Genomic DNA, 25,563 nt, shown 5'->3' with positions numbered 1-25,563 from the left:
CTGTCCTTGAAGAAACCCATACTTTATATCCGAAATAGCTCATAATGTGTTTGTAACAGTCAGCCTTCTCATGTTATCATCTCCCTTGAACTGTATGTTATGAATTGACATCTCACATACCTTCCACCAAATTACCAGACAAGTCACAGAAAAAAAAAAGTTGCATGTCATACGTACTGAATGGAAGAAGAAGAACAAAGGAGTAAATGCACAAGTACAGGTGTACTTGTACAGGTGAAAGTCAGATCCCCTTTGTTTTAAGCTGTTAGAAAGTTGCACCATTTTCACATTTATCATAAAGTCATTCTAACATAATCTTCAAAAAGAAGGCATCATAAGCATCAGTTTACTTTAACTTCTGCCACTGAAGCATGACTTAAGGTTTTGAGAATATGTGAATCTGAAATTAGCCAAACGTGCTGGAACTCATTTGTAGACTTTATATCACAGATTTTCAACCTGGAACCTATCAGGGTCATGTAAATAATATTTCCTTTTGTATCATTTATTTATATTTTTAACCGTTATTTGGGGATGTCATTTTGTCCCTATTTTATGTGTTTGTTTTTCTTTGAGTACCTCCATTTTGCATACTCATTTTTCATGAGTATTACACTACTTTGTATGTCTGGTCACAATGATGCTGTATAGTTGCTTTTGCACGAGAAAGCAACATCACAAACTAAAAGCCAGATCTACAGTTAATTAATGGAATTCTCCTCTAGCTGAGCAGTCGGGCTGGTGGCTTTGAATACAGTGGCCCAAAGTTTGATTCCAACTGTGGAAAACATCTGAGGACTTGTAGTGGCTGAAAGAGGGGGTTATTTCCCTCAGGAAATTTCTCAGTCATGACATCTGGAGGCTTGGCCTAAGAATGCTTAGGGACAGGGTGAATAAACCCAGCAGTATATGTACAGAAAAACTGAGAGTGTTGATCACTGTTGCTCAACAAAGTCAGTAAGCAGCTGGCTGAGGGAAGTTTCTATCTTTAACTCAGCTTGCTGAGAAGGGCTGCTTGTAATATCAGTGTCCTGAGTTCACATCTCACCTCTGCTATCTTGGAGAGGAAGACTATACAGAAAGAAGGGGAGAGAGAAAGTGTGGAAGCCCCACCATGAGTGTTTCCTTGTGACAAAGGAACGTGATCACTAACTTTCCCGTCTTTTTTGCCATCACATCTCAGAGAAGATGTCCATTAAGGGCAAGTAACCCCACCCCTTCCAGTCCAGGAGCTATAAAAGCAAAGCACTCCTGGAAGGTGGAGTCTCATTCGGGCAATGAGCCACCCACACTATGGAGCTCCGACCCTGAAACTTGACCACCCTCCAGAGACTTTTCAATCGTAGCCAACAGCTGTTTTGTCATGCCATTGCGAGCTTGTTAATTTCAGTAAACGGGGTGGGCCAGCTTTCACCCCAAAATTTCCTTTTGATTCCTGTCATACCCTCAACCTACAGACAGCAGTTAAAGTATGTTACTGTTAACATGACATAGTTTTCAATGTATAGAAGTAAACTGTGTCTTTATGATTGCATAAATCTGGCCTTGTTTACAGATTTTAATGTTTGATTTCAGATTGGTATGTATAATATTGTTATCTTTAAATACTTGAGCATGCTTGACGTTACGTGTAGTAGGTGAAGATGCACAGTAATACAAAGAAATTGACTACTTGTCCGTCTGGTAGATGTGCATATATGATGAAAGCATATCTCTTACACAGTAGGCTTCTTTGAGAGACAGCTATAACACTGATAGGGCTGCCCAAACAGAAAATACTTAGTTTAAAGCATCCTACAAGGTTTATTATTTTCATAGCCAGACAGAAGTTGCAAGTATGTTGTATGTATCTGAAAATGTTCTGTCTAGCTTGTGGATTACAGAAGAAGAAGAAAATTGAAACAATACCTCAGTCAAAGGACTTCATTCATTAATTTCAGATTTACTTAAACCAGTCAGAGAGGAATTGGCTACTACACAATTTTCCTTTAGCATGAAATTAAATTAAACTACCTGTGGTTCTTAGTGCAGCCAGCTCTGGGTTTTGGTCCATTATGTCCTTACTGACATCATTTAAATGAATTCCTCTTTTGTCAGCCCCTTATAAAACTACATGATGGTGAAAGTCCCCCCACTCCTGGAGAAACTGGTGCTCTATGTACAGATGGAGCACCTGCAACGTTTGGCAACACATCTGGTTTTCTGCTTTGGTGAAAAAAGTCTGCATATCATCATGACTCATTATTTTCCACATGGCAAGAAGATGCTGCCAACAGCCCTGAAAGAAGTTTTGTCTACTGCTGTTAAAATTGAAACACTGCCATTTTAAGAGGTTTGTTAATGAATGGATGCAAATTTGAACTTCTTCATTTATACACAGGAGTGCTGCAGATTTGCAGAGAACATCTTCTACTGCTTAATTGAACTTCAGGTCATAGAAGAGCTTTTAGTTACATATCATGGATCCTGACCACCTATTTGGATGGAGGACCCCCTACTACTCTTTACACACTTGTATCATGTTTAAATCATGTTTAAAAACACTTTCCTAAATGTCCTCTCTTTGTATATCTGGTGTGAATTGTTTCAGCAATGAAATTTTGTTATGGAGGGTGTAGCGTACAGCCAGGGCCCCTGGGTTGCAGTGGTGCCTTGGACTCCCACAGGGTTCCATGGGAACTAGAGTTTGGTGCAGCCCGTTTGGGTTCCATGGGCGCCACCAGGGGGTGCTGCAGCTGCTGCTGAGCCCTTGAGTGCAGCACTTCTGCCACACCAGAACTGCTGCCGGAAATACATCAGTAGCCACTACTCTGGGAGCCAGAGTTGGTTGAGAGAAGACAAAGCTTGGCAGGAGGAGTGGAGGAAAAGAGAGAAGAACATGAGAGAAAGAACATGTGGGAAACGGGGGAAGTCATTTCCCATTGGGAAAAGGAAAAAAATAAAAGCGTGCGTTTGCACTTGTGTCCCACATCTGTCTGTGCTGGAGTTGAGGTGGCTGGTGCGCCCCCTGGTGGTCCATAAGTGTCTTAGGTAGAAATCCTACCAAGTGTTTTTGAGAAAAACTGAAAGCCTATTTTTAACAAACATTACATTGGCTTATTTGGCCTATATTTCAATTTTTTGCAGAAGGTAAAGCCTCCTTCTTTTCATTCAAGTTTTAAAAGTTAGTTTGGCCAAAATGCCTATGTAAAGGAAAAAAACTGGACATGAATATCTGTGCAAACTTGCCAGTGCTAAAGAAGTCCTGTCACTTTCTCTGCAGGCAGAAATCTCAAGACACCTAGAAACATTGCATAATTGTCTTGAAAGGTACTTCTGCTTGGATGACCTTTACAATTTTAAATAATAATCACTTCCTTGCATAAGTCATGCAGACTTCCCAAGGTCGACCTCTCATTGACTTTAGGGAGATACTTTAGGAGGCACAGGCACATTTCACTGTACACTTATTCCTCCCATAACAATTCAGCATTATTCTGTTTGGGACTTCAGTCCTAGATAGCTCTATCATCTTATTTCTGGCACTACTGGATTGCTTACCAAAATAGTGCTATTTTAATAATATTTAAAGACTCTAAATTGTTTCTAGAATAGCAGATTTAATGCAATAACAGATAAAAAGATTTCCTTCTAGACTAATCAAAATTCAACTCCAAGAAACTCTTTCAACAGTAAGATTCAGATTAAAGGAATGCTAAGAAATGAGGAGTAAAACAGTAAATGCATTTCATTGTGAACAGAAGGCTGTAAGAAACCATAAGTCACTTGGCTACCAGTTTCCAGGAAAATGCTTGGACAACATTGCATTATTGTCTTGTGGACAAAAATGAGGAAATAATAATGTTGCAGCCAGTTATATATGGCATGATGGATTAAACAGAACACATTTATTCTCTTGGTACTTTCAATTTAAATATAAAATATAGATTAAGGATTATAATCAGTAAGACAATTTTATGCATCAGTAATTCTGTTCATTGGGTATATTGATTAAAGAATAACGTTTTAAAAACCAAAAACCCCCTTTTAATGACTGTAATAATCATTATTCAGTTTAGCTGGTCAATCTATTGTATATTCTATGCATTTTGAAAATTCACTCACCTATCACATAATGTTCATATGTAAAATAGATTTCACAAACTTCAACTCACTGGTGTAAGTGAATTTCTATAAAAACGTTAAAGAGCTGTCCATCCATCATGCTATATCCTAACTACAGGGTCACGGGGGTCTGCTGGAGCCAATCCCAGCCAATACAGGGCACAACGCAGGAAACAAACCCCGGGCAGGGCGCACACACACACACCAAGCACAATTTAGGATCATCAATGCACCTAACCTGCATGTCTTTGAAATGTGGGAGGAAACCCACGCAGACACAGGGAGAACATGCAAACTTCACGTAGGGAGGACACAGGAAGCGAACCTGGGTCTCCTAACTGCGAGGCAGCAGCGCTACCCACTGCGCCACAGTGCCACCCACATTAAAGAACTGTTCCTCTAAATTTTGTGATTTTAGCATAGTTGAAAGCTTTGAATATTTTGCCTTGCCTTGTTTTGGTGCTTGAAGGAGAACAGCCAAAGAACAAGCCAACAACTGATCAATGAGTGGGTTACCTCAACATAACCTCAGCCTATTACAAAAATTCTGTATTAGAGACAGTATGTCTGGCATTTTAAATGGTTACAACCTACTGGTGCTGTGTTCAAACTAGAAGACTTTATAAACACTCAAAAGGGTAATGAGGGTAATAAAGGGGTGTGATTATAAAGAACCAGAGAGGTTCATTAGGCGACATAGATAGTAGTCTATGATGCCCTCATGAGGAGGGGCGCCATTTATGAAAGTTAAGGGGCATGCGACCCAAACATTGAGGTTGAACAACGAGTCATAGAAATGTGATAATAATGTTCGCAGTATGTACACAAAGGGGCACTGTTCGTGGTTCCGAAGATATGTGCACTCAAGACACCGAGGGGGACAGTGTTGTCAAACTATGATGATAACAAATGGCTTCCATTAATGAAAGTACCCGAGGGGATCCCCCAGAGTCGTCAAATTCTGATGATACTGAGTGGACGCTGTTACCCGATGGCCGCTGTCTAAGAAGGTAATAGTGCAAGTGCTCTGAACACCAACAGGAATCTTGAAGTCTAATAATACCGGCTACCTGCTATGAATAACAAGGGGTGATGTCCATCATCCCTGCCTTAGGGCTCTAAATGGGCTTTGACTGCCACTGGAAAGAACAGCACGCTTCCCTTGAATTTGAAACTGTTTCTTTTCTAATGTTTTTTTCCTAGGGATGAATTGCTTATAAAGAAACAGTATATTTGTACACAATGTTTTTCATACGTGCACCTGAAACCAGTACACAATAATCCAACTGCCTACCATTGGATTTCTAATAATGTCATCTGATGTGAGTTTTTTTGTTCTAAATATTAAGCTCTTCCCCCTTCCATCCTCACCATGTTCTACAGAGGCACCATTGAGAGTGTTCTGACCAGCTGCATCACGGTCTGGTATGGCAATTGCAACATATCCGACTGCAAGCGCCTGCAAAGGGTAGTGAAGACAGCAGAGAACATTATTGGGGTGCCTCTCCCTTCACTACAGGACATATTTTACAAGCGCAGTGTACGCAAGGCCTGCAGCATTGTGCAGGACCCCTTACACCACTCACATGGACTTTTCACACTTCTACCATCCAAGAGAAGATACTGCAGCATCAAAGCCAGATCTGCCAGGCTGCAGGAGAGTTTTTACTCCCAAGTTGTTAGACTCCTTAACACCAGGCTGCCCCCTGGGACCTTCCACACGGCCTCAACCACCTCTAAAAACAGAACTTTTATACATGTGAGCCACTGTCCTGCAAAGACGAGTGTGCATGTAGAGAAGAACTGAAAATCTCATACTGACCTTTAAGTATTTTGACACTCTTGTTATCCTTCTGCTGTGAAACATTCTGACCTGTCATTGTTTACACATGTCTTAAATAACTATTATCATACACTGATAATTTCTGTATTATCTATATCTACTATTTATTATTTATTTAGGGCGGCATGGTGGCGCAGTGGGTAGCGCTGCTGCCTCGCAGTTGGGAGACCTGGGGACCTAGGTTCGCTTCCCGGGTCCTCCCTGCATGGAGTTTGCATGTTCTCTCCGTGTCTGGGTGAGTTTCCTCCAGGCGCTCCGGTTTCCTCCCACAGTCCAAAGACATGCTGGTTAGGTGGATTGGCGATTCTAAATTGGCCCTAGTGTGTGCTTGGTGTGTGGGTGTGTTTGTGTGTGTCCTGCGGTGGGTTGGCACCCTGCCCAGGATTGGTTCCCTGCCTTGTGCCCTGTGTTGGCTGGGATTGGCTCCAGCGGACCCCCGTGACCCTGTGTTCGGATTCAGCGGCTTGGAAAATGGATGGATGGATGGATGGGTTGTTACACTGTGGACCCTGAGCTTCGCAATTTTGTCTATCTGTATACTTGTATATGGCTGAGATGACAATAAAGTTCACTTTGACTTTGACTTTGTAAGTAAGTATTAAGTATTTAGTAAGAGTGACTCAATATTTCATTGAGAGCTAGTTGGTTTAAAAAGTTTGAATATTGTATTTTTAGAACATTAGAAAAATTGTGATGCAAACAGGCAATTCAGCCCAATAAGCTTGCCCATCCTATTCACCTAGATTGTCCAAAATAAAATCAAGTCAAAATTTGAAGGTCCCTAAAATCCTACTCTCCACCATACTACTTCATAATTTACTCCATGTGTTAACAATTCTTTGTGTGAAGGAAAACTTTTTGACATTTGTGCGAAATCTGCCATTAACAAGTTTCCAACCGTGTCCCCATGTTCTTGTTGCAGAATTTTTTTTTAAAATAACAACTGGGATATGTTGTACTAATTCCTTGCATAATTTTAAACACTTCAGTCATGTCCCATGTTGATCTCTGTTTGCTTAAACTGAAAAGGTTCGGCTTAGTCTTTAATCTCTCATCATAGCTCATACATCTTAGAGCTAGAATCAGCCTAGATGTTCTTCTCTGGACTTTCTCTAGTGCTAATGTGTCTTTTTTAGTAATATGGAGACTAAAACTGAACACAGAAATCTAGGTGAGCCTCAATAGTGCATTTTATAACTTACGCATAACCTCTCTTGACTTATACTTCACATATCGTGATATACAACCCTGACATCCTATCAGCTTCCTTGATTACTTCTGAACACTGTCTGGATGTAGACAGTAATGAGTCCTCTATGACTCCTAGGCCTGTGTCATAGGTGTACTTTCAATTTTCCAAACTGCCATTGGGTATTCAAATCTAACATTTTTACTTCCTATATGTAATACTTTACATTAACTTACTTTAAATTTCTTCAGCCACAAATCTGACCAAGCTTGTATGCTATATACTTCTATAGCAATATAGATGATTCTATATTACCTGCCTTCCACTTAGTTTGCAGTTTATTGATTATATTCTTGTCCAGCTCCTTTATGTTTATTAAAAATAGTAATGGCCCGAGCACTGATCCTTCATGGACACCTATTTTAACATTGCCTAGAGCCCTGACTCACTGGTGTCAGGAAAACTGCCAATACCTGAATTTAGCCAAGATTACAGAGGTAATAGTGGACTTCAGAAAACAAGGAGGCATACACTCACATCTCACCATCAATGGGACTGCTGTGGAGAGATTTGTTGGGCAGAACGCTCTACCCACTGCAAGGCTTTGCAGTTGAGGTCAATGCAGTTCCCATAGCAGATGGTGATACATCTGCTTAGGATGCTTTCAGTGGTGCAGGCAAATATAATCTGAGGATATGAAGATTGATCATTGGATTGGTCAGTTGTAGGGATGCAGCAGGTTATGTATGGGATAATTGTGGTGAACTAGGAAAAAAATTCTACAGAAAAAGTTTTAAATATTTCAGTCTTCATTTCCATTTCCATCCTCATCTGTGGTTTCAAATGGTAGGTAGTGACAAGAAGAATGAAAATACACAACTGAAATTAAGTTCTGCTGCAGGTGCTACAATTAATGGGTGGGGAAAGAAGCAAAGCCAAAGAAAGCAAATGAGTAGAAAAGTTAACAAATAAAGTAATTACTTTACGAAGATTCACTAGTTAATGCAATGAACTTAAATTATTCAACAAGAATGTAACAACAAAGAAAATCTGCAAATTAATAAACTCAAAATTAAAAAAATGTAAATGGCTAGCAAACTAGGAAATCAGGAAAACAAAGGTACAAAATTCTAAATATCTGGCAGCATAGATGGGAAGAAACCAGAAGTTCTGAAACCAAAAATGTTAAATACTAGATTTAATGTCAGCCCTAAGGAATCCTAATGATCTTAATGCCAAGTTCACAAAACATTAACTTAGCAACTATTAGGGAAGGAATCCCTCAAAATAAAACAAATTCTTACAAAGCTAAACAAAGCTGGGAACAAAGTAACAGGCCAAAGGCAAGAAAACAAATGCAATGTCACCGATATGTCAGGCCGGGACTGGACGTTTGCCTTAATGGCAGCATATGTGCCTGATTACAAGGCTCAAACACCCCCGCCCCACCTTGCGTAAACATATAAAAAACAACAGGACATTCTGTACATCAAAAAGTTAACAATTAAGTAAAAAAACAACAGTCATAATAAACAATAACTGGTTATAATGAAACAAGATAATAAATAAAATAGAGAGCAAATTACAAAGAAACAAGATAAAAAATAAAATAGAGAGCAAATTAAAATAATTTTTTAAAAAATGGAGAAAAACAAAAGGCAGGGATAAAGCAGTGCATAATATAATCCAGTACATCCTAACAAAGCCCTCCTCCTAAAGGGTGAATCCTGGATAACCCGAATTCAAAGCAATAATCCATAAAATAATCACACATGGTAAACTCCAATATACACAAGTATGAATACCACTGGACACATCCTCCTAAAAATGCCTTCTTCTGGGGACACAACATAAAATTCATCAAAAAACAAAGACTAAAGAGTAGTTTGGGGGGAATTGCTCTGGTAGGACCCTGCTGATGGGGGCTCAGGTAGCCACTCTGGTAGGCTGCTTGATAGCAGGGACCCAAGCATTCACCGTGGAGTGAGCTTTAATGTGAACTCAGGTATGAAGACTAGACCGACCTGTCAGGTATCTAGACAGCTGGACTGACTTCTGTGTGGGATGAATGGATAATGGGTAGCTCAGAAGGACTTGAGAGTCTAGATTGGGCATGAAGCCTGGGAGTTCATGCTCAACAGTTGTTTCTTCAACTGAAGTCTTTTGAATGGTACTTAACTTTTTGTGGAAGGTTTTACTTTGACATGAAGTTCTGATGGTCTTAGCTTTCTTTTTTCATCAGCAAAGCCACAACTAACAACTCCATCTTCATTTACCCGACAATACTAAACTATTAGCTGAAGAAAATTAAACAGAGCATTGGCATTTCAAATTGCAGCAACTAAACACTCTTTAGTTTCAGTTGAATGTCCCCCTTTATCAGGTGACCAGGGCCGGATTTTCCTATAGGCTAACTAGGCTTCAGCCTAGGGCCTCAAGATCAAGAGGGGCCTACATTCAAATTGTTAGCAAAATTTTATTATCTCTCATGTAATTTACAAACTTAAAAATGGAAGGTGAAAGGGCCTCATAAGTGGAATAGCCTAGGGCCTCTTTTCATATAAATCCGGCCCTGCAGGTGACTTAAACTTAATTAGCACATCAACTAAATATATTAGAGTTCCACCTGTTTTACCAAGAGCTCAGTTAAGAGTCACTACCTCAGCTGCCGACTTAATCTTCTCTGCTCTTTTCAGCATGTGTAACAGGTTCTTAATACTACTATATGCAATTTAGTTGATTAATTCCAGATCTGGCTCAGCAGATCACCTTGCTTATACTGGAATTTTTTTAGTTTGTTTTTTACTGCTAACAGCTGGGGAAAGAGAGAAAAATGAAGAAGTCAAGTAATCAGTAAAGTTGGCTAATAAAGTAAATAGTTTAAAGAAATTGACTAATTAATGTAATGAATTTCCTCCCACAGTCCAAAGACATGCAGGTTAGGTGGATTGGCGACTCTAAATTGACCCTAGTGTGTGCTTGGTGTGTGTGTGTGTCCTGCGGTGGGTTGGCGCCCTGCCCGGGATTGGTTCCTGCCTTGCGCCCTGTGTTGGCTGGGATTGGCTCCAGCAGACCCCTGTGACCCTTTGTTCGGATTCAGCAGGTTGGAAAATGAATGGATGGATGGATGTAATGAATTCAAAATGGTTCAACAAGAAATTAACAACAAACAAGCTCTTTAAATTAATACATTCTCAAATCAGGAAATAAACTGTACATGTCTAGCAAAGTACAACATAAAAAGGCAAAAAAGTACCAAATATTTAGCAATGTAGATAGAAAGAGATACCCTAGATTAAAATAAAAAATGTTAAACACTAGCCTACATGTCACCCTTGTCTTACATGCAGAATTCACAAAACAATAACTTAGAAACTGTAGGAAATGCATCCCTCCCTAAACAGAGCCATGAAAAAAGAAAGGGGAGGCCCAGGAACAAAGGTGCGGAGAGAGCTCAAAGTCCCATACGTTTGACTGGGACTGAAAGTCTCATTAAGTAGGTTTCCAGGCAGGGTTTAAGCTCCAGAAAAATCCTAAAAGCAGGGTTGGTAAGATCACAGTGTAAAGGTAAGGAGGTCTGTGCTTTGGTAAGAAGAGCCAATGCTGCTTCAATTTAGTGAGGATGCACCCTGATTGTTTCTTCTCCATAGTGGGCACTCTTGAGAAAAGCGCAGTGAAGTCACAGGAGTTTTGTGGCCTGACTCAGAACACAGTGGAAACATTACAGTCCTGAACCAGGATTCAAAAGAACTCCTTAGAAGATTAAAACTGTCCTTGAGAAAGGAAGTTTACTCAGGCCAACTCAAACTTTTACCACATAATACTGATGGAAAGGAAGCCATCTTGATGCTTCGCAACGCTAATTAATGCAAGCATAAAGCCTAACTGCAAGGCTCTCCACACTCTTTGAAAACATTCGGTACATTTTTTGATATGTACTTTATAACCTCCTATGTTTAACAAATGAGTGACAAAACATAAATTAGCAATATTCTGCACATTGCATTCTAAAGAAACTTTACTTGTTTATGCCATCTTCATTAGCTGTATTAAAAAATGACAAGAGCACAACTGCTGGCTTTGAATTTTGATATCTGCCTACCATCCAGACTCAATTACTCCTTCTGAGAAGATTCAAATGCATGAAAGAAGAATCTGAAATGTCAGCATAGTGAGGTTTAGGTAATGCTCTTGCATTGATGCTTCAGGTCTAATTGCTATCAAACAGGAAGGCGTACTATAGACGACAGCTGCTTTGATGGATTATGACATATCTGTCAAGAAAAAGATACTAAGCAGTAATCAGGACATGAGAATCTGCATATCTGCTATTCTTCAGTCAGTGTCATTGAGCTGCATTTCTCCCTTTTCTGGAGGTCAAACAGAAACCTATTTAAACATTTCAATAACTAAGTGAAGCGTCCATATGTCCGTATGTCCACAGTCTTCGAGGGACATGAATATAATATCTTGACCTTATACTAGTCTCATGTATATTATATACTAGTAGTAATTAAGGATCAAATTTTGTTTTTGTAGTGGAATGGAAAACATTGTTATTATGATAGCATGTAGTATATAGTATATAGGAACACACACGTTTAAAGAATAGTAATGACATACTTACTAACTACAGTAATACTTGTGAATTAATTAACAATGCAGGTAGATAGGGACAGTGACAGGTCTGATTTCTTAAGGGACACTGGTCAAGTAATCAGTTTAAATTACAGAATACAGAAGATGGAAATGCAATATTTAAAGGAAATCTGAAAATGTTATTATGTTTTCAGACAAAACAATAGAAAATAAATGCACATCTTCATACACAGGAAACTGAACACTCTGAATCTCTTATATTTTTAGAACAATATGGGACAATATTTTTCTTTGGTAAGAGATAATTGTATAGTAATATTCGTTTAACTTTAGAAATCACTTATACAGTGATGATCATTACTCATCTGCGTAATGTTTTTGTATATGAAACATAAGTAAGGTCAAAATCAAAGAAATTAGGAAGATGTACACATGGCATCACATTCAGTAACATGTCGGAATTTTCTTTAACTGATCTGAAGGACATTATTTTAGTTATTTTAAACAGTCAGTTATAAAAATATTTCATAAACAAAAATGTGATAACAGTGACACATATTCAAAAATAAGAGAATACAGTAGATCAAAATGACATGCGTCTGTAGACCACATTAAATACACACACTTTCTAATATCATGTCATTAAAACAGGAGAGCAGCAAGTGATACAAACATGAATTTGATTGATGTTCTGATGTTAGATGATGGTCTATGACTAACTATAGTTTACATTTCTTAAACATCATTCTTTAAAGACATAAGTGAAGAGTTAAAATCTGTTTCAATTTGCAGGTAAAATTGTTGGCTGCTTCACAACACGATGAAGAGCAGGTCTGCTGTTTATAGTGTCAAAAATACTGAGTCATTAGAAGATGCACCTAATGCAGGTCTGAGGTTGCTTTTAGTTTAATATATTGTAAATTCTGAGTACACATTTGTTCACTAAATGCTTACAGAGCACCGCTTTTATAATTCCTTAAACTTACATAACTTTTTTCATATAAGTGACTTTTTTGTTTTTTGTGTTTCATTTTTTGTGAGTGGGTGTACAAATGGCTTGACTGCCTGCATCTGCCACAACATTTTATTGACTTGTATTGGGAATCAATTTTGCCGTTAGCAGTAGCTGATAGATGGGTAAGTTAAACAAAACATACAAGTTTATGTGACCTTGCTCAAGGTAAGTTTGAAGCTGTAAAGAAATCTGTAATTTAGGTCGCATAGAATGTGTCTCTGTTTTACATTCACAATTTTGCAAATGCTTGTTATTGAGTTATTTTTAAATTTCAAAAAATTGTATTGTGTGCTACATTCTAGATATCTCAACAAAACTGGACATTTCTGGACACATTTCCTTGAAGAATAAGCATTCCTAACTTTAACAAAATCAGTCCACTGTGAGTGCAGTTGTTTCTTGTGGACAGACAGATAGATGTGGCAATCGCAGAAGGTCCTTTTTGCATTTTATGCAATTGCAACTAAAAATAATGCAGGGGGATGTGAATCCTAATGCCACTGACTTGTAGTCAGACATGCTATCATCTTTGCTATTCTGCAATTACTATAGACCAGTATTAAGATTGTTCTTTACTACTATTAAATTGAAAACATCATCATGGTTTTCTCTGATTTTTTTCATGACTTAATTAAGTTTTTGGAGAGATTGAATTTTTTGGATGACTGATCCAACAGTAAAAATGTTTTTTCCATGGGTTGTTTGCAAATAGTCAAAATATCAGTCAGTAAGGAACATGCAGCTGGGTTTTTCTTAAAAGAAACAAGATCCCACTCTCAGGTAAGTCCAGATTCTACACAAAAAACCCAGATAACATAAAACTCGATAATGCAGTTTTAAACTAAATTCTTTTTACATATTTATTGATAGGTACAACCATGCTTTTCTGTTTTTTTTTCTTCGGTGACTCTTCATTCAACGTTGTTAATAAAGGATGCAAATTGCAATACTGAAAATGTATCATCGAACTGGAACTCAGTAGCATGCGTGCACACTTCAGTCAAAGGCAAGTTAACTGTACCGCCAGTGAGTTAGACACTCTGTTGCTTAAAACGTGTTGGTGTCGCTTGGAAGGAAGGTGTGTTAGCCAGACAGTCAGGTAGCCGGGATTTCCTTTCCTTCAGCCCTACAGCCAATCACATGGCAAAGTTACAGAGTGGGAGAGTGAAGAGCAACAGTTAGGGGAAGTGACAGTTAGAGGAAGGAAGGTGCACCATCCATCAGAGATGTTGCAGCCTGCTAGTGAAGTTGGCAGCCACTCCAGTGCTGGTCTTTCCACCAAGAGTCTGCCTTCTAAGGACTGAGAATAAGTATGATATATATATTGAATGCATTCATAGACTCAATCAAAATAAATAATAATATATAATCACAATATAAAGTAATGTATGGGGAAAAACTTAGATTTCATAAATTTTAAAATAAAAAACCTAGAAACACAGACAGGGATCAAAAAGCAGCTTTGGACACCATGGGTATATGCACCTTAAATTCTTCTCTATACATTTTTGTTTACAGAGCATAAATGAGATCAAGATAAAGATGGGATTCAGGCCGAATTTGAAACATAATGTCAAAGACTTATGGTCAAACATATTGCTATCTTCGCTATAGACCAGCACTAAGCTCTTCTTCAGCTATCAAAAGCAAAGTATCATTATGTTTCTTTCTGATTTCTTTTCACTATTTAATAAACGGTTCTGTGAAGTCAGATTTTTCTGGGCCTCAGGGCCATGAGATGGATCTATCAGTTTTAACGATTTATCCTTAGGTTCTCTACAAATAGCCAATAATTTTTTGCCTGATAGTCAGTGACTCACTCAAAAGCATGTAACTTTATACAAATTGGTTATGTTTAGATGCTTGGAGAATGATGATTACCGGTGTCCTTATATTGTAAGTTTGTAGTATTTCTCATTCGCATAAGCATCATCATGCATATCTTATAATGAATAAAGAGCAGTCACATGGTGTGAGTGCAGGGGCTATCATTTCTAAATAACACCTCTTACAGGCAGCATATATAAGTGGTAAGCCACATGTCCCATTCTGAATGCAAAACCTTTAGAAACAAGACCCACATTCCGCGTAACATTCTTCTCACCTCTTGGGTCCTGTGTACATGCTGCACGATTGTGGGAGAGCTGGCTCTTTCCCACCTTTCTGCAACATGATTGGCTTCTTCCGTTTTCTGCTCACAGGTTTTCTGTGTGTTAAGCAATGTGACTTCATAAAACTCTTGGATATCTGGAGGTAAAAGATTAAAAATAGGAATGAACACAATTAGAATACTAGGTTAGATTTTATTTTCTTTTCTTATTTTTGAAGTTAGCCCAGTGATTAAAAAGAAACGGAAATTGTATTTCTACCAAGTACTTCTTAATTGTGTTTCTTTACAATAAGACAAAACATAAATTTATATGATCACATATTTTTAATATGGTATCAGAGAAAACATATTTAGTCAGCATAAGCAATTGAGGTATATATTTGATACTTTTTGATATCACTAGAGAGAGTAAGTCGTCAATAAAAATACAGTTCCCTTGATGAACCAACGTAATTTCGTACATTGCAGTTTTAAGTTACCCTTCCAAAAATAATGCACTATTACTTCAGCCAATTTTGCATAAGTCAACCCAAAGTTCTTCTTTTTAATGCTTTCGACCAATTTTGAAGACTACCTACAGTCAATATAAAGTTTATTTGTTTTAATTTATCTGGCCTCATTCCTTTCTTTTCCCTGAGTGTAGATCCTGTGAAGAAAATATCCCATGCTCATAAGATCGTTTTACGAACATATGAGAAAGTATTGCACACTCACAAGTTAATTTTTCTTTTTCATGGGAAACTTTTGCAAGCTCACAAAACTGTACACACAAAACAATCTCGTGCACACGAAAAACCATCTCATGAACACGAGAAATAAAAAGCCTTCTTAAGAGGTTCCATACCTGTGCTATCATGATTATCATGTGTAATTAATTCTAAAACATGGTTCAGTTTTGAAGAACATTAATAAAAATGACTTGTGGTAGTGTCTTCACAATTTTATAAAGAATGTATCATTTATTGTTTTAGATGGTATTTAAAACTCTAGTGTTCAAAGGAGACAGAATTTTTAGTACTAGACGACAAGATTAGCAGAGAATGAAACTAAAAAAACTGTATGTATCAACAAAGCAAATGAAATGTAGACTAAACTGAAACAAATACTTTACAGTGCATTGAACCTGAAAAGACTTCTGAAGATCAGAAAAACAAAGATACCTGACAGAATGTTATTTACCAACAGTTATCAAAAATCACCATTAACCCACGCACACTGATGCCAACCTCTGCTCACCAGCAGCCTGATTAGATTTCCATCCCTATTTGAAATGCAAGGATAATATAAAGTAATGTATTCCTTCTTAGTCTTGTAAAGACCCTGAGTCTATTGCATGGCATGCAAGGTAATCAGCAGTTTCTGATGGGATACCTTGGACTCTCTCAGGCACATCCACACTCAGTGCCGGTTTTACACCTGTTGAGGCCCTAAGATTGAAGGCCCCTTGATAAAAATTTGAATTACCAAGGTGTAGGGTCCAATTTGATTAATCAGAACAATCAAAGAGTTAGAGGGGTGAATGGATATCTGATCCATAGGTTAGCTCACCAACTCCAGAGGGATAAACTTTCCATTCCCCATCTTTCCCATTTTCCAAGACAGGCTGAACAAGTTGGGGACCCTAAGTAGCCATTTAGTTTGCTTATGCCTTGGGCTGGCAAAGCCAACACTCATTTACAGTATATTAGAAGAAATTAGTTGCCATTCAGTTTAACATTCATGTCTTTGAAATAAGGGAAAAGAAATACATGCATGTTTTTTCAGCTATAAGACACCTTATCAAACAACTGTGCTACCATGCCAACTGCTGCTCAAGTCTCCACATAAATAACTATAAAATATAGGCTCAGTCACAAAGAAAAAAGACTGACCCACTGGTAGACCTGTTACTAAAAACCCTATCAAAAATTATCAGCTATGAGTAAACTCCAAAATTAACTAGTTAGGGAACAAAGGATGGTTGTAGCAAAATTAAAATGTCGTAAACTATGTTAGTCAATGTTAAAAAATCCAGCTTCTGTTGCAACATGGGAGGAAAGTCAATGGATTTTACAATGCAAAGATCCATCAGAGTACTGCTGTTTTGTTTCTCATGGAGGGAAATCTTGGTGGTTTATAAAAATATCATGGTGGGAATCTAGGAAAAGAAAACAAAATAAGCTTTCACAAATGTTTATTTTTAAGCAGGACTGGAATCTCTGCACCATCTTGCTCCAATAACATACTGCAGTGGTGTCATGAGATGAGTCCGTGGCACTGGGTATTTTAAATAAATAAAGGAGCACTCAGGCTTATGTGGGTATGTAGGTGTGTGTATGTTAGCAGGGCAGAGCCACACCGGGGTATGAATTGGAATGATCAGCTGAGCATGCAGATGCACGCGGTTCAGTCAATTCTCTCATTAGTGCTCTGGGGTCCATAATTAGTGCCTGTGCACCTCCATCCTAAAAAAGTATACGAGGAGCCTGAGCAAAGAGGAAGGACATGGAGTTAACCTGGACTGTCACAAGTGGAGTTTGAAAAGCAAAACCTGCTGGTGCCACGTCTTGCTACAAGTAGAGTAGGCCAATGATGGAAATGTTCTTAGTTGTGCTAACCAGACTAGCCAAGCCAAAACCTCATGCTAGGGTTAAGTGCACTACATTTGCTACCTGATCTGACTAGGCTAGACTTGCTTCCTGGACAATATTTTTTTCTCATTTGCTTTATTTTTATTCATTCACATTAATCAGTAGTGTTGCCTTACACCTGTCCAGATGGCGTTTGCATGTTCTTACCTTTGACAACAATAACAACAGCAACAACATTTATTTCTATAGCATATTTTCATACAAAGTGGCTTGCTGTGCTTTACAAGGAGTTAAAAAATATAATTATCATCAATAAATACATTAAGCAAACTCATACAGTAACAAAGTTACATAATAGGAATAGGGCGGCACGGTGGCGCAGTGGGTAGCGCTGCTGCCTTGCATTTGGGAGACCTGGGGACCTGGGTTCGCTTCCTGGGTCCTCCCTGCGTGGAGTTTGCATGTTCTCCCCGTGTCTGCGTGGGTTTCCTCTGGGTGCTCCGGTTTCCTCCCAAAGACATGCAGGTTAGGTGGATTGCCGATTCTAAATTGGCCCTAGTGTGTGCTGGGTGTGTTTGTGTGTGCACCCTGCCCGGGATTGGTTCCTGTGTTGGCAGGGATTGGCTCCAGCGGACCCCCATGACCCTGTGTTCGGATTCAGCGGGTTGGATAATGGATGGATGGACATAATAGGAATAAACAATAAAGTAATAATAAGTATGGAATAAATTGCTAAACTCATTTGTTAATTCTCTAATAGTTATATCAATTTGTCTAATTTTATGATCACCAGGACAAGGAGGACAAGTAAATAACAACTCCAGCCAGTGAGATGCTGGGAAAAATAAACTTGAAATAAATTAAGTTGAGTTTTATCCAGGTTCTCCCTTTTACTCCCACCTATCTAAAATGTACAGCTTAGTTACATTTGGTGACTCTAAGTTGTCCCTTCAGCAGGGCCTGGCGTTCTCTTCATGAATGGTTTCTGCCTTTCACCTCAAGTTCTAGCTCTCCAAGCCCAGTTTTTGAGAATGTTAATGTGGAAAATTGATGGCCTGGTTGCATCATAATTTATTAACTCCCTCTAATTGGAAAAACTAATTTATGGATATCACATTTTAAGATATTGGATATAGTTACTTTTAGATAAAGTGTAATATCTTTAGTTTGAAGAGATTTCCTCCCACAAACTGATGGCATTTCAATTATTACATAATCCATGTATATACTGCAAAACATGCATATACAAAACTATTCAAAAACAACTTTAAATGGGGAGCTGTTTTGCTTTTAGTTAGCAAAAATATCCGCCAATGTGGTAAGCAAAATTTACCTGACCAGATTTCTTAAAGTTAGCTAAAAATCAGAAATACAAATTCTTTGATTAATCATTAATTCTTACAATAAGGAAAACAACATTTAATGTCATGATTTAAATTCTTTTCACTTGCTTAGATTTCATTTTTTGCAGTGTATACCCTCAAAAATCTACTACTATTCAATGAAGAATCCACAAAACCAGCAGTCCTTCTGCAAGAGCTGACATCTTTGCACCACTGGCTAAAGGTTTCTTTTTTTATTTCAAGGAAATAAGTTATTGGCACATATTGTAATGCATAATGTGGGTCTGTTAATGTTCTTATATATTGTAAATCCTTTTATATATGCAACTTTCCATTCACTATGATAAGCCTTTCTTTGATGTCTTTTTTACTTTCTTCAATTTCAGGTTTCAAAAGACTAAAAAAAGACGTTAAAGAAAATCAATTACTGCAGGCCTCTCTCCCACTCTCTCTTTTGCTCTGTCTTCCACCCCCTGTTTTGTTTCAAAGTACAGTAGATAATCATTATTATCGTCACTGGGTACTGAACAAGAGCTGCCGCGTGGAGGCTGTGAGCTGTGGGTGGCTTTACATTGTAAGCAAGTTTAGTGGGCTGAACATGAATGTGAAAACTGTCTCCGTGCAAGTAGCCACTTACTATTTTTTCCCTAGTTCAGCTTTAGCCCAAATAATGGGATGACACTGTTGTTTGTATAATTTTTGTCATTTATAATCCATTCACCACCTTTGTTGTAGAAAGGAATTGAATAAGTTTACGTTTTTGCACAAAACAGAAAGGTGTATAAAAACACAACCTTTATCCTTTTACAGTAGCTAAACAGTCTGCCTCCGTTTATGTCTTTTAAATTCATGACAGGCAAAGTAGAAGTAAACACATTCTTGTTTTGTTTAAAAAAAACACCTTCATAAGCAGTAACAGGTACAGCTTATAAATGAATTTGTCCTGTTATTCATGTATTTTGTTATCTGAAATAGATTTCATTCTGCCAGTGCATTATGATTTGCCTGCAAGGGCAATGAAAATAAAAATCATTTCACTTCACCGTAATAGCAAAATTTCCAAACAATCAGATATTAAAGTTTAAAATCAATATTGGTGCAATGCAGGCTGTCCGAATGTTTAACAAATAGATACCTATAATAATGAGTATCTGGAGAAAGTCAAGGCGAGAAATTAATATTATAAGAGCATGTCAGACGTGGTACAGTTAACAAAGATAAAGTGCAGCACTCAAATGCACAGAGACAAAACGTGGAAGTCTTAAAAAGAGATTAAATGAAGAGTGACAATGATGAATTAAGCCTGCACTCAAAGCAAAGAGCTGCTAAGGAACACAATCATGACCAAGAAGGCAATGAACAATAGAATTTTCTTGGTTAGAATGATCTGCAAACCTCGATAGTGGGTGCAGTCCTTAACAAAGTCCATCCATCCATTTTCTAACCCGCTGTATCCGAACACAGGGTCACGGGGGTCTGCTGGAGCCAATCCCAGCCAACACAGGGCACAAGGCAGGAAACAATCCTGGGCAGGGTGCCAACCCACCTTAACAAAGTGAAAATTAAAAGCAATGCAGGGTAGCAAGAAGAAATGATTCACTAAGCAGACAGGAGAGGATGTTTGACAATGATGTACACTCTGAAAGAACAGCATGTGCAATGAGATTGGATGGTAACAGAATCTTTAGACCAATGTAGACCACTCAGTCCTGTTTACCTAGAGCTTCAAAAATAATCTTAGGTTGACATTTAAAATTGCACAGAATACTACTGAAGACAACTGGAGCCTTAAAATACCAATTAGCTTTAAAATCCACAAAAGATAAAAGCTAAACATTTATTAATTAATAATGAATCATTTATTGAACACGCTCAATCCAGTTTCAATGCTTTGGGAAGCAGGAGACTCTCTTTGCAGCATGGAAACAAGTCAGGAACCAATTCTAGAAGGGGCACCAGATTCATTTTTTGTCAATTTTTGGAAACTTAATTTTATGGAACTTCTTTTACCATTACAGCAAGGATTGTCCAGAAACAGAGTTAAAAGGCGAACCACATCCTCAAGGATAACAGTGGGACATATGAAGGAAGAACATTTTAAGCTACATTCACATTACCAGACTGAAGTGACTCAAATCTGATTATTTACCTTAATGTGACACAAATCTGATGTTTTCAAGGTTGTGTTGACACAGAAATGCAATCTTTTCAAATCATTTGAGTCACTTTCATATGTGCTCCTAGATTGGATGCGTATTTGTGGCCAGACAACATGAATTACGGTGGTCAGATTGGAATTCATATGTTTTTTTTTTTTACTGTACACATGGGCTGAGCACTGTCATCATCAACCAGCACTGGCAGTGATGCAAAACAACAATGAAGGAGAGCTACAGCGGGGACAACAGTCACGGTCCCACCATTGCTGGATCCTTTCTTGTACCCATACATTTCTTGGTGCAGCAGTGTCGGCAATAGCTGCAGAAACACCAAAAGCTACTCATCAGGCTTTTTTATGCCTACACAAATCATGTACTACTGACAAACCGTTTACCGTCCTCCAGAGCAAAATGTGATACATACACTAATAGAATGTCAATTTTGTCAGTTTTAATACAATAACTCATCTCACAAATATGAAGTTTGTAGTTGTTGGTGACTCAGATGACTTCTGCACAAACATATCAATGTGTGCATGTGTGCTGTTTTAGGACAGAGTCGTTCACATTACAATAAGATACAAGTCACTTGTACTTATGAATGTGAACCGTGAAGATAGGCAAATCTGAATCTGAGCAAAAAATCATAATAGAGCCATGAGGCTGGTAGTATACATGTAGCCTAAGAGTTCAGGAAGCACTTTTTCAGAAAAATGGAACAAATTACTGACTAACGTAGATGGCATGAAAGCCTTAAGTATCTGGATGAGATGTTGTGCCTTTCTTACTATCGGCTAGCCAAACAAGCTTGATGAGCTATATGGTCTTTTCTCCTTTGTCAAACTTCTTTTCTTCTTCTGTTCAAAGTCAATCCCAGCTAGTTGAAACTAAAATTTTGACTTTGATATCAATAGCAGCTTTCGGACAATAGTACAGGTATCAAAACCAAATAACAAATAACTCGCCAACTAACTAATTGCCTCTAACACCATCCCACAGCACTCTCCCTGTTCTTCCTCAACGATTATGAACTTCCCTGCCTCGTTACACTATGTAAATCAATACAAGGAGTGGTGAGTGAGGGTATAGGGGTACCCCCCTCAGAGTGTCCAGTGTCTGGTGTGTTTATATCAATAGGTTTGAAGGGGAAGGGGTCCCCCATGGTGAATCGACCTTGATGTATTATGTATACTTGAAAAGCAGGTAAGAAGGAGTGAGTTGAGATCGAGATAAAAAAATGATGTGAAACCTATCATTTACTTCCAGTGCCAAAAATCAACAAAATGCTGCTACCAAACCATTTTAACAGTTGTTTTTTTTGGTATGTTTTCAGTACCTACAGTATATACTGTGTGACCCTAATCCCAGCAGATGTAAATGTGAAATAGGAATAAGACAAGGCATCAGGCATCATGGGTCGTACTCAAATAAATTGAATGCTTACTCACATATTAACATTTTTTTTTAAACTGAACATGTATGCCTTCAGAGAAAACATGTAAAATCTATCCATAAGGAGCCAGGAACTGACCTTCTACCAGATGTTATAATATAGAAAAACCTTAGCAAAGCAAGTAGATAGCAATGTGAACAAGACCAAAAATTGAGAGATTGGTAACACAACATCTTGATTTTACACTCTCTCTCAATTTCCAATAAATATTAAATGTGTAATGAGCTGGCTTGCTTAAATATACTTCAAGTAACCTCAAGGCATAACCAGTGCATTTATATCATAAAAAAGTGGATGAGATCCAAAAGAATGTGACCACTGAAATACAGTATATAGAAGAAACCTCACCAACATATAGAAAATGCCAATTTCTTAGGAATGAGAAACCATATTTAAAAAAGGGTTAAAGGCCATTGGTAGCATAAACTCACAATTGATTGAGGCTCTACCAGACAAAATATGCACTTTACTGACTTGTAAGGACTCCAACCTAAATTAGACCTTAAAGTTAAAGGGAAAATGTAGTGTTAACCTCACTTAGTGTTTTCCCTTTGAAAAAATGTAAATTTAATTCACAGAGGAGCCTGGCAACAGAGAGAATTCATTTTTAAACTACAGTGAGAAGATTAGTATCCACTGGAGCAGAAAGAGAAAGATTCTGCACTGGAAATGTAGCGCTGGGGAAATGACCTTTTTTCTATTTCAGTCAGAAAGGTCGAATCTTTTAACCTGTGTCACAATTTTTTTTTTTAAATATTATTTAATGACCAAAAAAATACAAAAATTCAACAGACATACGTATTACAGCTGGTACCATCAAAAACACATTCATAAATCTGTCATACCATTAACAAACTTTGCTGAATGGAGTCATTTACATTAGAATATTCACAAGGTGAATATTAACACGTTTACCAAAAATAAGGGCAGAGCTGAAATCTGCATGTGTCCAAACCTCAAATCATAACAGGAGATATGAACCATAAACATAATGTTTGAATCTTTGAAATTAAAGAAAATCACGAGAATGGAAATGCCTCTTAATTCCTAATAAAAGCTTCCCATACCTGCCTAACCTGCCTGTAGTTGAGAAGTGCCACATAATCTTCATCTTCAATCACGATACCTCCCCATCCAAGGCCATTAAAGTTAAAGTTTCTCAGATTCATCAATAACAATATTGTCCTTCAAGGAGTTTGGAAAACTTTCCTAAGAAGGCCAGTGAATATTTTTATTCCCTAACTTTATTTCAGCTACTGCTCCACCTAGAAAGGCAATGGTTCCGGGAATGAAAATAACTTCAGAGGTTGATGTAAGACCATTTCTACTGTTTTTGGCCCATTTAAAGATCTCACAGACCTCCAGATACATAAATTTTGATGATCTGAAACAAGCCTTGAAGGTCATAATTAATTTCTTTGTTACTGGAACATGTCTGTTTTAAGAACTATTCTTGGACTTTTCAGCCCGGTAAACTGCTTTTTTCTTGGTATGCTTCTAGAAGGCCATCTCTTATTTTGAAATTTCTCTGTTTAGTAACTTTGGCTGTAAGATAAATAGGGGAAGGGGTGCTGATATTCTCTAGTTCCCCATTGGTTTTGGGATGTTATAGCTGCCTTGACTGATAGGTCTTCTCCCCACAGTGAGGCGTTGCATTGATTAGAAGGATAGGGCAGGTTCTATGCCTGTTGAGGGTTAGTTGTAAACTTGCTCTGTCTTACTCATAGGGGTATCTGCATGTGGACATTATGAGAGAGATTAGAGGAGGGCTTGAGGGAACTGATTTGTACTGGGTTATTTAAGAACAGGGATTGAATGGGGGGGTCCTATTTTAGGGATGCAGAGATATCCTGGTGCTTCCATCTTTTCTTTTTCCTCTGTCCACTTTATCTTTTTCTCTACTCCTCCTTGGATGACCATAGTTACTCTGTTGGTGGTTTCTTGGAATGTCTGGGGACTCGGAGTGAACATCAAACAAATTGGTACCCTTGATTATTTTTGGTATATTGAGTTGATACAAGAATCCAAGTTATTAACCAAAGATGTGCCCAGATTTGTTAATAAACATCACTTCATAGCAACTTATGCATCGGTTAATTTTAGAAAGCTTGAAGTGGTTAATCAGATCCAGCACAACCTGCAAGCCAAAATACTTGGCACCTGTTCAGATTATACCAGTAGATTCTGTTCCATGCTGATGGGATGGGAGTAGATGGCAGAAAATGATCTCACTCAAGTATTTAATTGACTACACTATGATGCCCTTACTGCTAATGGGCCTCTAATAATATCTCTTCTATCTAATGTATGATGATGAAATTTATGTTTCCCTTGTTTTCTTCTTATTATCTTCTTTTGCCATTCATTGTTGGTTTGATTTGTTGTTCGTCCAGAATAAGATTTTTATGACATCCCTACCACTAAACAGTTTATCGATGCAGTATTAGCTCTGGTTCTACTGAAGATCTTGCATATTTGTGGTTGGCTATAAAGGATTTTATTCAGGACATCATAATTAGTTGTACTAGTAACCTGGTTCAGCTGTGCTGGAAGAAAATTTGTGAACTTGAAAATCCATCATCATCTCTCATCCATCCTGAAGTGACCAGCTCCAGAGCTTGAATTTTTAATCACAAACACTCTATCTGAATTAAATTCTTTACTTCTTAAAAAAAAGAGAAATTTGAGACCCACCATATATGGGCTCATTATTACACCTCTTTTGCTAAGTCTAGTATATTACTAGCTTTAAGATGACTGAAATATGAAGCCTTTGCATCTATTCATTTCTTTAGAAATAAGTCAGGAGATCTCATTAACAACCTCCTTGACACGAATTTACCATTTCTAGAAACATTATTCTGAATTATTTTATGAAAATCCCATCTCTGCTACTTCTGAAATGAATTCCTTTTTAAGTACACTGTTGCTTCCCAGGCTATCTGTGGTATACGCTGCCGCAAATTCATACCCCAGTTACACTGTCAGAACTTAGGAAAGCTGTGGATTCCTTGATTCCAACCAAATCTCTAGGTCCCAATCTCTTGCCTCTTGAGATGTTGGATTCTATTCTCTTCCTCCAAACTAAACCCTTCAATTAAAATCACCCATGATTACTCTCCTTTCAAAACAAGGCAATGATATGTCTGAGTGTTCTAACTCTCACACATCTTCCTTA

General features: G+C 37.9%; 1 protein-coding gene across 14 annotated transcripts in view; it reads right to left on the bottom strand.

Annotated features, from left to right (window-relative positions):
* Nucleotides 1–25,563, bottom strand: part of dlg2 (discs, large homolog 2 (Drosophila)) — a 1,641,316-nt gene that overhangs the window by 1,286,143 nt on the left and 329,610 nt on the right. For all 14 annotated transcript variants that reach the window (XM_051926947.1, XM_051926951.1, XM_051926957.1 and 11 more), the window contains one exon: nucleotides 14,855–14,997. In XM_051926947.1, coding sequence (XP_051782907.1) covers nucleotides 14,855–14,997 — 143 coding nt within the window. The remainder of the gene's footprint in view (nucleotides 1–14,854; nucleotides 14,998–25,563) is intronic.

The sequence above is a fragment of the Erpetoichthys calabaricus genome, chromosome 4 (assembly GCF_900747795.2).
Source record: "Erpetoichthys calabaricus chromosome 4, fErpCal1.3, whole genome shotgun sequence".
Classification (NCBI taxonomy): domain Eukaryota; kingdom Metazoa; phylum Chordata; class Cladistia; order Polypteriformes; family Polypteridae; genus Erpetoichthys; species Erpetoichthys calabaricus.
The sequence above is the reverse complement of the archived record's forward strand: the minus strand, read 5'-3'. Positions and strand labels throughout refer to the sequence as shown.